Source organism: Thalassophryne amazonica, chromosome 10 (assembly GCF_902500255.1).
Source record: "Thalassophryne amazonica chromosome 10, fThaAma1.1, whole genome shotgun sequence".
NCBI classification, from domain to species: Eukaryota; Metazoa; Chordata; class Actinopteri; order Batrachoidiformes; family Batrachoididae; genus Thalassophryne; species Thalassophryne amazonica.
Genome location: NC_047112.1, coordinates 23,912,330 through 23,927,669, shown reverse-complemented (window position 1 = coordinate 23,927,669; position 15,340 = coordinate 23,912,330). Strand labels below are relative to the sequence as shown.

General features: G+C 44.6%; 1 protein-coding gene across 1 annotated transcript in view; it reads right to left on the bottom strand.

Annotated features, from left to right (window-relative positions):
• The window catches only part of dnajc6 (DnaJ (Hsp40) homolog, subfamily C, member 6), a 99,591-nt gene that overhangs the window by 67,102 nt on the left and 17,149 nt on the right, over positions 1 to 15,340 (bottom strand). The window contains exon 2 of the mRNA XM_034179564.1: positions 14,750 to 14,885. Within this exon, the coding sequence (XP_034035455.1) occupies positions 14,750 to 14,885 (136 nt within the window). The remainder of the gene's footprint in view (positions 1 to 14,749; positions 14,886 to 15,340) is intronic.

Here is a 15,340-nt window from a genome sequence, read left to right as displayed (position 1 = left end):
TATGCTGCTATAGACTTAGACTGCTGGGGGGTTCCCATGATGCACTGAGTGTTTCTTTCTGTTTTTGCTCTGTATGCACCACTCTGCATTTAATCATTAGTGATTGATCTCTGCTCCCCTCCACAGCATGTCTTTTTCTTGGTTCTCTCCCTCAGCCCCAACCAGTCCCAGCAGAAGACTGCCCCTCCCTGAGCCTGGTTCTGCTAGAGGTTTCTTCCTGTTAAAAGGGAGGTTTTCCTTCCCACTGTCGCCAAGTGCTTGCTCACAGGGGGTCGTTTTGACCGTTGGGGTTTTTACGTAATTATTGTATGGCCTTGCCTTACAATATAAAGCACCTTGGGGCAACTGTTTGTTGTGATTTGGCGCTATATAAATAAAACTGATGAATTGATGATGAAATCGAAAGCCATACATCAACAACATCCAGAAACGCCGCCGCCTTCTCTGGGCCCAAGCTCATTTGAAATGGACACACGCAAAGTGGAAAAGTGTGCTGTGGTCTGATGAGTCCACATTTCAAATTGTTTTTGGAAATCATGGACGTTTTTCACCTTCAGATCTTTTTTCACTTTCAGATCTTGTTTTTTCAGTTTCAAACTTTTGGCCCCGTTCTGGCGTGGGAGGGTGTGGCTTCGATTGAGAGGCGCGTGGAATTGTGAGTGACAGGAGAGCAATCAGTCCTCACATGATGTTGCATTCAGGAAACGTGGGTTCCTTGATAGATAATGACTCTGCTCCCGTCTCCATCGTGGATTACTACGCGGCCGGCGCGTGAAAGAAAACAGACAGAGTGAAAGCTTATTATGAGGCTTTAAACCCTCGAGATAAAGCTGTTTATTGTGATCGATGTGTAACAGTTGGTTCAGTGGATCCGTATGTTGTACCGGATAGTGAATTTAATGACGACGTAACAAAGTTGACCGCCCGTAAATCCAAATCCAAAGCCGCCCGGAAGAGCGCTCCGGCAACCGGCGGTGTGAAGAAGCCTTGCCATTACAGGCGCGGCACTGAGGCGCTGAGAGAGATCCACCGCTACCAGAAATCCACCGAGTTGCTGATCCACAAGCTGCCGACCAGGTCAGCCTCGCTGGCCTCCTGCAGAGCATCACAGCGGAGCTCTGAAAGCGGAGGTCGGTCTTGAAGTCCTGAGTGATTTCTCTCACCAGGCGCTGGAAGGGCAGCTTGTGGATCAGCAGCTCGGTGGATTTCTGGTAGCAGCGGAGTGCCACAGTGCTGCCTGTAACGGTGAGGCTTCTTCACACCGCTGGTAGCCAGAGCGCTCTTCCGGGCGGCTTTGGATTTGGATTTACGGGTGGTCTGCTTGGTTGTGGCCATATTAAAGCTTCCTTCAGATCTGCTGAGTCAGGTCTACCTGTGTGTCACTTAGAAAGCTCGTAACACTTCACTGCAGCCTGTAAAATGAGCGACCTGCCTCATTTTCATACGGCGATGCTGTGCTGTGTTCACAGTCTTGTGTGGATTTGGGACACATCAGATTTTTAGGTATAGGTGTTAATCTTTACAATCTTGCATATTTTCCAGTTTTTAAACATCAAAAATGACCAAGAGTGGTCTAGAATTACTTGTAATAGACATCTTTAGCATCACTTTATTTACGGGTATCAAGACAATACAGTGGAGAGAAAGTGTTAAGTCATTATCAATCAAAGGACCCACGTTTCCTGAAAGCAACATCATGTTAGGACTGATTGCGCTCCTGTCACTCATAATTCCACGCCCCTCTCAATCGAAGTCACGCACTCCCAGACCAGAATGGGGCCAAAAGTTTGAAACTGAAAAAAACAAGATCTGAAAGTGAAAAAAGATCTGAAGGTGAAAAAAGAAATAGGAATGAAAATAAATTATTTGATCAAATAATTACAGAGCTGAATCAAAAATTTATTTAAGCTGAAAAATATATCTTACACTTGTTTTTGTTTAATTAAACTGAAAAATATATATCTTGCACTTATTTTTATTTTGATAATACTTTTTAAATGATAAAATTCAAGAACAAACATTGAATTTTCAGTTTCAAAATTTATTTTTTCAATCTTTTTTTATTTTCAGATTAAAAAACTTTTGGCCTTGATTTAGCTGCATAGCCTGCAGTCCAGACCTGTCGCACAGTGAAAATGTGTGGCGCATTATGAAGACCAAATTACAACAACGGAGACCTCGGACTGTTGAACAACTGAAGTCGTACATCAAGCAAGAATGGGAAAGAATTCCACCTACAAAGCTTCAACAATTAGTGTCCTCAGTTCCCAAATGCTTATTGAGTGTTGTTAGAAGGAAAGGTGATGTAACACAGTGGTAAACATACCACTGTCCCAACTTTTTTGAAACGTGTTGCAGGCATCCATTTCAAAATGAGCAAATATTTGCACAAAACAACAAAGTTTATCAGTTTGAACATTAAATACACTCAACAAAAATATAAACGCAACACTTTTGGTTTTGCTCCCATTTTGTATGAGATGAACTCAAAGATCTAAAACTTTTTCCACATACACAATATCACCATTTCCCTCAAATATTGTTCACAAACCAGTCTAAATCTGTGATAGTGAGCACTTCTCCTTTGCTGAGATAATCCATCCCACCTCACAGGTGTGCCATACCAAGATGCTGATTAGACACCATTAGTGCACAGGTGTGCCTTAGACTGTCCACAATAAAAGGCCACTCTGAAAGGTGCAGTTTTATCACACAGCACAATGCCACAGATGTCGCGAGATTTGAGGGAGCGTGCAATTGGCATGCTGACAACAGGAATGTCAATCAGAGCTGTTTCTCGTGTATTGAATGTTCGCCGTACTCCTCCGCACGTCTGTCTTAATGTGCCAGAAAAAGTGCTGATGTCCACGTCTTTTCACAATTCCTGTGCTAGTCAAAGGACATACCGGATCAAGACAGCATCCAGTTTAGAAATGAATGGCACATTTCACTGTTACAGGAGTTTTTGTCATGGAAAGAGGAACAAAGGTGGAGGAATTCCGCGCGTCGCGGCGGAGCTGCATGGCGAAAAGAAACACCGTGATGAAGCCTCACAGGACATGTTCTGGCATGTCCAGCTCATGCACAATCACAATCGGATATTCACACGACTGGAAAGCAACCGGAATCTGTCTGAAATCCACCTTTAAGCCGTCCTGTGAGACCAACACCGAGGTGGTTTTGTCCCACGTAATGAACGGCTCCGTGGCACGTCCCTCAGCTTCTTTTTCCATGAAAGAAACTCCTGTAACGGTGGAATATGCCGGAAAATGCGCTGATGTCCACATCTTCTGCCTTTTTGTGAAAGTCAGACGAGGTCCCAGATCAACAAAGCTTTCACGTTGGAAATGATCTGGTTGTTTGTGCGGGGTGTCAGCCTGTCCATCGGCGCTGGGAGCGCGCTGCGCTCTCAGCAGTTGTGGGCCGTCCTTAAAGGGGCAGTAACACTCCTTAATCTGTTTAATCCCCGTAAAATCGTCCCTGAAAGCCATATTAATTTTTTGAACGGTGTCCACCTGGAGGTCTCTTACAGTTTCTGGAAAAAAACTGAAAACTATAAACAATGTGTGTAAAAAATGCTAGAGTGGAATGGTAATTTCAATGAACATTGCTGTAGTAGTGCAGCAGATAACCAAAACAATTGTTCAGTTTGTGATAAAAGCATGAAATGTGGCACACATATTCTAAATTAACTAATGTTTATTTTCAGATATGGAGACATCCTGGAGGTGACCTCTAATGAGCTACAGGGGTCAATAAAGAATTACACAGGGGTCAAACTATAAAAATTCACCAATCATGTTGAAAACTATACCACACTATTTGTGTGATCATAAGGATTCCAAAAATGTATAGTTTGGGCTATCCATGACTGAATGTTATGGAGTTATGGGGTAAAAACAGCAAAATTGGTGACAAAGGTCAGTTTCAGTTTGTACAAGGGTGAAAACTTAAAGTTACTTCAGTTTTGGTAAAAAGTGATGCAAATTATTGGTTGAGTGAATAGGATTAATAAATGGAATAGTTTTGACTATGTCGAATGCTTGGTCTCCAAATCCAAATTCAGATTTAGGGATCCAAATTTGGATCCCTATTTACAAACACAGCAATGTAGTGTATTCTATCAGATGTCAGGAAAACTGTAATGAACACTACATAGGTGAGACTAAGCAACCTTTACACAAAAGGCTATACCAGCACCGCAGAGAGGGCGCCAGTGGACCTCAGTCTGCAGTTCATCTCCACCTTAAAGACACTAACCACACGTTTGAGGACAAGGAAGTTAAAATATTAGCCAGAGAGAATAAATGGTTTGAGAGAGGTGTCAAGGAGGCATTCTTTGTGAAACGTTTGAAACCCAGCCTTAACCGGGGAGGGGGTCTGAGACACGCTTTATCCCGTTTACAATGGGGTACTCAGATCAAAGCAGTTTCAGTCTTTTGTTCATGGTAATGAGTCATTCACGTCATCAGCAGAGTAATCAAGGGAGCCATCAGGAGAGGGACAGCTGCCCTGTCATTAGGAGGGTGCTAACTATAGCACAATTGGTGCTAAATAGAGCTATTGTTTAGTCACTAGCCTATAGCAGTCTGCCTCTCTGTAGGAGGGGTCTGGTTAGGTTTAAAATTCCAGCTTTTGTGACTTCTTGATTATTCTTCTCTACAAGAGTCAAGACAGAAGTCAGACTACCAGAGCAAGAATTTTAGCTGAGGAAGCTTCTGCGATTTGAAGCGAAACGTCCTCGCGTCAAGCAACCCAGTCCAGTCGAAGATTCAAGCTTCTCTACTATGGAAACCACCTGGACAGCTGAGAGCCTACACAGAAACTAATCTGTAGTCCTTAGATGTAGTATGTCCAGATTTTGCTGCTGTTGTAATTCCGTTACCATAGAATTGCCCTTTAGTTAAGCTGCACCACTATAGTAGAAAACAACATACGAGGTCTATTAGATAATAAACCGACCCTTTTATTTTTTTTTAACTATATGGATTTGAATGACGTGCGATTACACCAATCATGCTTGAACCCTTGTGCGCATGCGTGAGTTTTTTCACGCGTGTCGGTGACGTCATTTCCCTGTGGGCAGGCCTTCAGTGAGATGTGGTCCCGCCCTCTCAGCTGAATTCCTTTGTTTCACACGCTGCTCGAGACGGCACGTGTTGCTTTATCAAAAATTTTTCTGGACCTGTGAGGAATATCCAAGTGGACACTATTCGATAAATTAAGCTGGTTTTCGGTGAAAAGTTTAACGGCTGATGAGAGATTATGGGGTGTTTCTGTCGCTCTAAGGACTTCCCACGCAGCGGGACGTCGTGCAGCGCTTCCAGGCGCCGTCGTCGGCCTGTTTCGACCTGAAAACATCCTAATTTAAGGCTTAATTCACCCAGGACGTCGTGAAAGAACAGAGAAGATTCAGAAGAGGCCGGCATGAGGACTTTATGCGGACATTCCACTGTTTAAGGACATTTTGTAATGAAAGACGTGCGCGCAAAATCTGTGTGCGCCGCGACAGGAAAAACACCTCCGTGTTGAAAACCATTTGTAAAATTCAGGCGGCTTTTGATGGCTTTCAACAAGTGAGTAACTGAGAAATTGTTTAACAGCTTGGGCATGTTCCAACTTGCCCGTTAAGGTTTCCAATGGAGGTGTTTTTCCTGTCGCGACCCCCCGCGGTTGGGGCCGGCCCGACATGCGACTCTGCCTGCACGTTCTTTCATTACAAAATGTCCGTTAACAATGGAATGTCCGAATAAACTCCTCATGCCGACTTCTTCTGAAAGTTCTCTGTTCTCTGACGACTTATTGGGTCAACAGAGCCTGAAATGCGGAAGTTTTCAACTTGAAACGGCGAGACGCTGCCACCTCAAAGCGCAGATCGCCGTCAGATGCCGTGGGCCGTCCTTACGGCGACACTACCAGACCAAAATCTCTCATCAGCCGTTAAAATTTTTACCGAAAACCAGCTGAATTTATCAATTGGTGTCCACTCAGTTGTGCCTCACAGTTTTGAAAAAAATTTGATCAAACAAAGCAGCAGTCTGAGCCATTCCTAAACAATGAAAAAACGACGAGAGGGTGGGCGACTCCTCACTCAAAGACTGCCCACAGGCGAATGACGTAACCGACAGGCGTGAAAAAACTCTCACATGCCCACGAGGGTTCAAGCATGTCTGATGTAATCACACGTGATTCAAATCCATATGGTTTTTGAAAAAAATAATAAGGTCGGATACTTTTCTAATAGACCTCGTATTTAATCAAATGACAGCAGAGAAGCTGTATGAGTCTTACCTGAGCTGAAGACTCACAGAAACACACCTCAAGGGTGTGTGTATCAGTGCTTGTCCTCTGCTCATCCCTCTGTCCTCTGTCCATCCTTCTGTCCTCTGCTCATCCCTCTGTCCTCTGGCTTCTGTCCATCCTTCTGTCCTCTGTCCATCCTTCTGTCCTCTGTCCATCCCTCTGTTCTCTGGCTTCTGTCCATCCTTCTGTCCTCTGCTCATCCTTCTGTCCTCTGCTCATCCCTCTGTCCTCTGGCTTCTGTCCATCCTTCTGTCCTCTGCTCATCCCTCTGTCCTCTGTCCATCCCTCTGTCCTCTGGCTTCTGCTCATCCCTCTGTCCTCTGTCCATCCTTCTGTCCTCTGCTCATCCCTCTGTCCTCTGTCCATCCCTCTGTCCTCTGGCTTCTGTCCATCCTTCTGTCCTCTGCTCATCCCTCTGTCCTCTGTCCATCCTTCTGTCCTCTGTCCATCCCTCTGTCCTCTGGCTTCTGTCCATCCTTCTGTCCTCTGCTCATCCCTCTGTCCTCTGTCCATCCTTCTGTCCTCTGTCCATCCCTCTGTCCTCTGGCTTCTGTCCATCCTTCTGTCCTCTGCTCATCCCTCTGTCCATCCTTCTGTCCTCTGCTCATCCCTCTGTCCTCTGGCTTCTGTCCATCCTTCTGTCCTCTGTCCATCCCTCTGTCCTCTGTCCATCCTTCTGTCTTCTGCTCATCCCTCTGTCCATCCTTCTGTCCTCTGCTCATCCCTCTGTCCTCTGGCTTCTGTCCATCCTTCTGTCCTCTGTCCATCCCTCTGTCCTCTGTCCATCCTTCTGTCCTCTGCTCATCCCTCTGTCCTCTGCTCATCCCTCTGTCCTCTGTCCATCCTTCTGTCCATCCCTCTGTCCTCTGTCCATCCTTCTGTCCTCTGGCTTCTGTCCATCCCTCTGTCCTCTGTCCATCCCTCTGTCCTCTGTCCATCCTTCTGTCCTCTGCTCATCCCTCTGTCCTCTGTCCATCCTTCTGTCCTCTGCTCATCCTTCTGTCCTCTGTCCATCCCTCTGTCCTCTGGCTTCTGTCCATCCTTCTGTCCTCTGCTCATCCCTCTGTCCATCCTTCTGTCCTCTGCTCATCCCTCTGTCCTCTGGCTTCTGTCCATCCTTCTGTCCTCTGTCCATCCCTCTGTCCTCTGTCCATCCTTCTGTCCTCTGCTCATCCCTCTGTCCTCTGTCCATCCTTCTGTCCTCTGCTCATCCCTCTGTCCTCTGGCTTCTGTCCATCCTTCTGTCCTCTGTCCATCCCTCTGTCCTCTGTCCATCCTTCTGTCCTCTGCTCATCCCTCTGTCCTCTGTCCATCCTTCTGTCCTCTGCTCATCCCTCTGTCCTCTGTCCATCCCTCTGTCCTCTGTCCATCCTTCTGTCCTCTGCTCATCCCTCTGTCCTCTGGCTTCTGTCCATCCTTCTGTCCTCTGTCCATCCCTCTGTCCTCTGTCCATCCTTCTGTCCTCTGCTCATCCCTCTGTCCTCTGGCTTCTGTCCATCCTTCTGTCCTCTGCTCATCCCTCTGTCCATCCTTCTGTCCTCTGTCCATCCTTCTGTCCTCTGCTCATCCCTCTGTCCATCCTTCTGTCCTCTGGCTTCTGTCCATCCTTCTGTCCTCTGTCCATCCTTCTGTCCTCTGCTCATCCCTCTGTCCATCCTTCTGTCCTCTGTCCATCCTTCTGTCCTCTGTCCATCCCTCTGTCCTCTGGCTTCTGTCCATCCTTCTGTCCTCTGTCCATCCCTCTGTCCTCTGTCCATCCTTCTGTCCTCTGCTCATCCCTCTGTCCTCTGGCTTCTGTCCATCCTTCTGTCCTCTGTCCATCCTTCTGTCCTCTGCTCATCCCTCTGTCCATCCTTCTGTCCTCTGCTCATCCCTCTGTCCTCTGGCTTCTGTCCATCCTTCTGTCCTCTGTCCATCCTTCTGTCCTCTGCTCATCCCTCTGTCCTCTGGCTTCTGTCCATCCTTCTGTCCTCTGTCCATCCTTCTGTCCTCTGCTCATCCCTCTGTCCATCCTTCTGTCCTCTCCTCACACCCTCTTCTCTTGTTTCCAATGTTCCTCTAAATCCACAACAAAGTGTTTTCTCCCCTCAGCAATAAAAAAGTGCTCCACTGTTGCGTTATGAAATGAAAGTGAAACCTAAAAAGCGTACATTGTCGCACGCGTGCACGGACACGAGTAAAGCTGAAGTCTAGCTACAAAGAAAGTTTTGCCGGCTGATGTGACCAGTGTTGATGTCTGTCATTGTTTTCAGTTCACCTGAAACAACGAAGGAAACAAGAGGTTCCGCCCTAATAAAAATACCACTGAAAACTTATTCCTCATTGTTTATTAATTTATACAATACTTGGTGAATGTATCAATTTATATTTCTTTCTCTGCAAAGTTTTCCTGGCAGCCGTGTGTGCTGGCGTGTCGTCGTGTCTTTTAGGGAAAGTTTGGCGTCACAACGGGGGGGGGGGGGGGGGCAAGGAGAGTGCGAAGCGCAGCTTGTGCTGCATTCAAGGGCACTCAGAGAGCACAGTTTTCGCCGGTTAAAGTCATTTGCGAGGTCCCTTTTTTGAAAAAAATGTCACCCACTTCTGATTGGGGTGGCAACTGGGGTGGCAAGAGCTATTTTACCCCAGTAGATCCACCCCTGAGTCAGTAGAAGAGTGGAGAGAAGTCCAGGCGCCGAGGAGTCAGTCCATTCACAGGGGCGAGTGCGGCCGCCTGCTCTTCCTGCAATCTGATTGGCCACCCTGTATGCTTCTCCAATTGTCATTGGCTGTTGGGTCATGTCAATCATTGTGCTCGATGTAAGTCACCGTTGTGTGATCAAACGGAAACAAAACTGAAACCTAGAATAAGACTGCACCGTGTATGAAACACTACAGAACTTTTATTTTGACACAAATTCAGGAAGTGGTTCTGCTGCAGCTGTGCCGATTAAATGCTGTAGCTTCACTGATCACGGACTTTCCTTGTGTTGACAGCAGCACGCGGTTCGAGAACACTGTATTTCCATAATCTCTATAAATATGGGAGCGCCGGCCCACACACATCTAAACGTGCAGCGGCCCACCGGGCAAATGCCCAAAATCACAGATTACCAGTCCGAGCCTGCCTCAGGGCCCATATATAGGACTTCCATCGTCTACTTTCAAGTAATAGTCTTGGACTAATAGTAGGTCCTAAACAAAGCTCAATCCCCAATCATAAAACAGCTCTTCAGTGTGTGCGCTGTAGAGCCGCCTGATCACTTGTGTTGACGTGTGCAGTGTAGTCGCCCAAGAAACTTGTCTCTGCAGTAGTAAAGAAATATTAAAGTGTGACATATTACCATGTCTCTGTTTCTCTTTCCTTCTGAAGCTTTGAGATAGCTGGCAATACATCACACCTCCCATCCCGCCATTATCCAAACCGCCCACTCACACATACAGTCGAGCCCAAATGAAATGAATCCTTCTGTGTCAGCAGTGCACTGGCCATTTGGCACAATGATCTGCCATGAATAATTCAGCCACGAGAGAAGGGACACAGAGAGACGAGAAGGCGAGGGGGGAAGGTTCGAGTCGACCTGTGACCATGTGGGAAAGGTCGGACAGGAGAGTTGGGGGGGTGGGAGTTCCCAAGGCGTGACCAGGAGAGAGACCAGAGGACAACAATCATCATCAAACATGCTGAGTCAATCGTGAGGGAGGCAGTATGTGTTTGTGAAAACACAGAGACCTCTTTGTGCTGCCCAGTGCACACGTCTGTGCACAAACACATCGAGGCGCGAACTGTGCCAGACTCCGCTTCCGCTTGCTGACTACAAAGTACTGCTTCAACATCAGACCTACTTCAAATACAAAAATGACACAAATTTACCATTACAATCTCACAACCAACTCATAACTCAAAAACTACTGAAACATGTCCAAACAAACACCAAGAAACCCCTCAATTAGTCCCAGTAACCCGGATCAAACGAATCATTAGTATGTGGGGCACAGACATATAAAGGAATGTCTGTCTGCCCATCAATCTTGTACCGTTTGGTGGATTTCAGTGAAACTCCACACTATGGTAACAGCACACCACATGAAGATGCGCAAGAAGTGAGGGTGTAACAACACACAAGATCCTCATGTCAGTCACGTAGATATATCTGGGGCAAAAAAGTGATGCGCTGCCAGTTATTTGTCAAAAACACACCACATCCCTGTTATTTATGTGATTTCTCATCTTGCACAAAAATCACAATATGATACACTTAAGACATACTTAAGTAATACTTAAGTATGTCCTGTCCAGGGTGTACCCCGCCTCACACCCCATGACTGCTGGGATAGGCTCCAGCCCCCAACCCCCCGGATATAGAACATGGATGGATGCTTAAATATTCTTCTGCTTCATTTCACAGCTTTAGTCTTTAAACTCAAACTGGAAATTTATGTTTGTCTTTGAGCCTTTATTATCTGCTTCTATTCTGGACACTTTGCCCCTGACTATAATATGTTTGTATCAGAATTTTTTGAATAAAATGAAACAATTTAAAAATCACTTTTTTGTTAGATAGTTTTTTTTAACATAAATTTATTATTATAAAGGTATTTATTTATTTTCAGCCCAACAGCCACTCATGTTCAAGTCCTGGGGTGCTGTATGCTGAACAAACAGTCATTCTATATTTTACTGCAATCATTAAAACAGGAAATATTATGAAACAAAAAAGAACAGACTGTGACAGAACATTACACACCAAAATGCATACTTTGTACTTTTACTTTAGTTACTATTTTTTCCTTGAAAAATATAAATATAACATTTAAAAAAGAGGTAGACTACTTTTGGTGGCAGTTGCAAGTGAAGCAAGAAAGCTTTAATTATATAAATCAGATAAAAGCAGGAGCCTCACACCCTATGACGTCCGGGACAGGCTCCAGCCCCCCCGCGACCCAATCTTGGATAAGCGGTTGAAGATGAGTGAGCGAGTGAGATAAAAGTAGGATAAATAATGAATAATTAAAAGGTGCACAATACTGCTGAGCTATCAGATGACAGCTGATTACTACACATTAAACTAGAGCACCGCGCTCGTAGAGCGCAAACCTCCACCAACACTAGTTTCCAATTCCACAAATTTTTACCTTGGAAAAAATTTTCAAGGTCAAAGTCCTGTTAGAAGTGGCTTTTCATAAGTTAAAATATGATCTAAAAGTGGTGTTCAATGTTAAAATCAAATATCTGCTAAATCTGCAATATGGATCAGATCCGGATCAACCAGTCTATTCATTGATAGTGCCATTTTGCACTTCACTGTCACAAATGAGAGTGATTGAGGCACTTTTGATTGAGATATAATGCAAAATGTACATCAAATGGGCTTTTCTGTTGTGTGTTGGGGGGTTTGGCTGGACATTTTGGTGCTGTTTTCTTTTCTTTGCTCTCTAGGTGGTATGCAAACTGTTTTTTTCTGTGGAGAAGGTGCTGGCGGAAGAGTCCTTCACCCTCATCAGAACTATTGGCTGCACCTGTGGAGGATGTTCACGTGCAGGCCTAACAACTTGCAGCACCTGTGGATGATGCTCACGTGCAGACTTAAAGACTTTCAGCTGAAGCAGATAATAAGATGGCGTTCTGCATTTAAGCCATGAGTGATTTGAGCAGAATTGCCGGGAACTCGACCTTGTGACGTTCGGTTGTGAGACGCTGAGGACCGCACCAGGGTTTGACACATCGTGCCTGTGAAGGAGGACGGGTGAGGGACACATGCTGTCAGCACACATCAGAGGTGATTATCGTCTGAATAATCGTTAATAGTAATTTGGCGTTTTATTACACAGTATATTTGAACATTGATGAGAATTGTGCAGTTTGCTTCTCACTGCCGTGGCGTACGGATTGATGATCCTCCACCTGTTGTGAGAAGCTGCTCATTTACATAAGGCTTAAATTCAGACCTGAATGTGTTGCTGATAGTGTGTGCCTCTGAAGGATATTTGTTGTAGCTCTGTTGACTTACCTCACCTTTTCCGTCCTTCACAGAGTCAGTTTGTCGTATCCACCTGGGGGGTGTTCGGCGGTGAATCTGAGTCCAGAAGTGCCGGGCTTTGATCCATTTGGGCGCTGGAGAGCGCGCCGTCCTTCACCTTGCCAAGACAGCTGACTATTTATGTTGTACACGAATTATTGCACATGAGGGGGAATAAATTTGTTTCTTGGAACCGCTTTCTGGTTATTTAGCGCTGGGCCATTGTCAGATGCTGGTTCGGTTCTCTGACCCACGTCAGCACATAACATTTTCAATATTAAATTCCAATGTCCACAAAATCCACAGTCCGGATGAAACCTGGATCAAACTTTGTCAGTTGATAGTTAGTGCCAGTTTGCACCGCACCTTCAAATATGAGAGTGATCGGGGCACGTTTGATTATGATACAGTGAAAAATATACATTAAATTAAGTTTTCCATGTTTAATAAAAATTACTACAAAATCTAGAATCTGGATTAGATTTTGATCAAACTTTGTCAGGTGATAGTGCCAGTCTGCACCTCACTTTCAAATATGAGAGGGATTGGGGGATGTTTGGTTAAGATACAGTGTAAAATATACATTAAATGAAGTTTTCCATGTTAAATATAAATGGCTACAAATCTGGAATCTGGATCAAACTTTGTCAGATGATAGTGACAGTCTGCAGCTCACTTTCAAATATGAGAGTGATCGGGGCACATTTGATTAAGTTACAGTGTAAAATATACATTAAATGAAGTTTTCAATGTTAAATATAAATGGCTACAAAATCTGGAATCTGGATCAGATCTGGATCAAACTTTGTCACATGATAGTTAGTGCCAGTCTGCACCTCACTTTCAAATATGAGAGTGACTGGGGAATGTTTGATTAAGATACAGTGTAAAATATACATTAAATGAAGTTTTCCATGTTAAATATAAATGGCTACAAAATCTGGAATCTGGATCAGATCCAGATAAAACTTTGCCAGTCGATAAAGGATACCATCCTACATAAAGCTCCCAAACATAAAAGACATTTGATTGTTTTGAGAGAGTCATGAATTTTTTTTTAATTTGTTTAATGATAAAGATAGGGATTTTTCTAATTTTCCAAGCTTTTTTCCTGATTTTGTCCTTTGACCTATGACTTTGAAAATGAGTCATTCCATGTCAAGTCACCCAGTTCTGAAAAAAATTCCAAGGTCACCCCTCAGTCCCGAGTTGCCAATTGAATATATTGTTCCTGTGGCAATATTAGGTCCAGATCTTGAAAGGTTTTGCAGCTACAGCCCAATCAATATTTTGGGGATTTTCCACATTTTAAGAAAACAGTGATTTCTACCAAATGTAGTCATTAAATCAGAGGTCTCACACAGGTTCCAGAAAGGGCAGAGAGGGTGCAGGCTTTCTGTGCAACCACCCACTCCAGCAGGTGATTTCACTGATTAACACAGTTAATCACCTGCTGGAGTGGGTGGTTGCACAGAAAGCCTGCACCCTCTCTGCCCTTTCTGGAACCAGTTTGAGACCTCTGCATTAAATACTAGCCTGTCATTAGCTTCCCAGCTTTGAAACTACACATCCTAGCCTAATTATTAGTGTAGAGTTGGATTATGAAGTGAGTTTTAGTGTGTCTGGTGTGTATCTGCCTTCCACAAGGCCCTGAAAATGGTAGAAATTGCAAAATTTTACATGTCGTCCATATATCTGCTTGCTCAAAAGTCCTTCAAAGAGACCAGCTATGGTCTTAAAATTCTTTTTCCATGATTGACCACAATGGAAATAAGTGTTTTCACTTCCTTGTGTCATCCATATATTTTTAATGTATTTACAATTATATTATGTACTTACATTGAATTTACTAACAGGGGTGGTGGCCAAGTGGTTAATGCACTTGGTTTCAGTGCAGAAGGTTCCGGGTTCAAATCCCACCCCTGCCACATTTCTCCATGTAGTTTCCATGTTTCTCCATGGAGTTGCGTCAGGAAGGGCATCCGGGGTAAAACCTGTGCCAATTCAACATGCAGATCCACCTTGGATTTGCTGTGGCGACCCCGAGTGCAAACAAGGGAGCAGCCGAAGGGACTTACTTACTTACACTGAATTTACTAAATAAAATCAATCAAAGAATTGTATGAGATTGCATCAAATCAAACCAAATCAAACTAAATTCGTCCAGAACAAAAATTATTGTTCTTGAATCGTTATATTTTAATTTCCCACGTATATACATATCGTATCATTTTAATTAGGGAGAGATGCAGCGTGAAGGAAAATAATCCACGGTCATAAGTGATGATGAAATCTCCAAAGGCATCAATTCTGCACAATCTGAAATGTTTTTCTTCAAGTTAAATTCACGTTCTGCTGCTCCTGCAGGTCCGTCCTCAGTATGAACGTGTGTATTTGTCTTTGATCATGCCGTGATCCCTATGCATGCAGTGAGCGCGGCGGAAACTTACGTGGCAACCTGATGCATGACTCTGGTGGAAGTGTCTTTCAGTGTGTCCTTCAGGTTGTCTTTGAAGCTGCTGAAGAACTTCCCAGCACCTCCCTTCACCATATCCAACAGTCCTCCACCATAACCGGCATCCATGTCTAAGGAATAAGGTCATTTATCCAATTACAATCCAGACAAATAAATGAATAAGGGCCCCTTAACACATAGTGCGAATTTGGTCAATTTGCGCATAAAGTGTGCATGAAGCAGAAATTGTATGCAAGACGTATAAAATCGTAGCTGCTTCCAATGCCTCGTACACCTGTAGCTATAACTATTTGCGCACACCAGCGGCTGAAAGACAGAGTGTGCACTGTGAGAGCCCATCGACCCCTCTCACGGCAGGTGTCGGCCAAATTCCAGGTGACACACACGAACATATAACACCGCTCACATGGCACTTAGAAAATGTATGGCCTTTTACTATGAACGAAAACAATCAGCAGACGATCACTGTCGAGGTGGATGTGAAATTTGTCTAAGTGTTTTGCACCCCCCACCCCCACCCCCAACACATCTGTGCGTGTGGTTCGCGACCTCCGCAGGCGAGGCA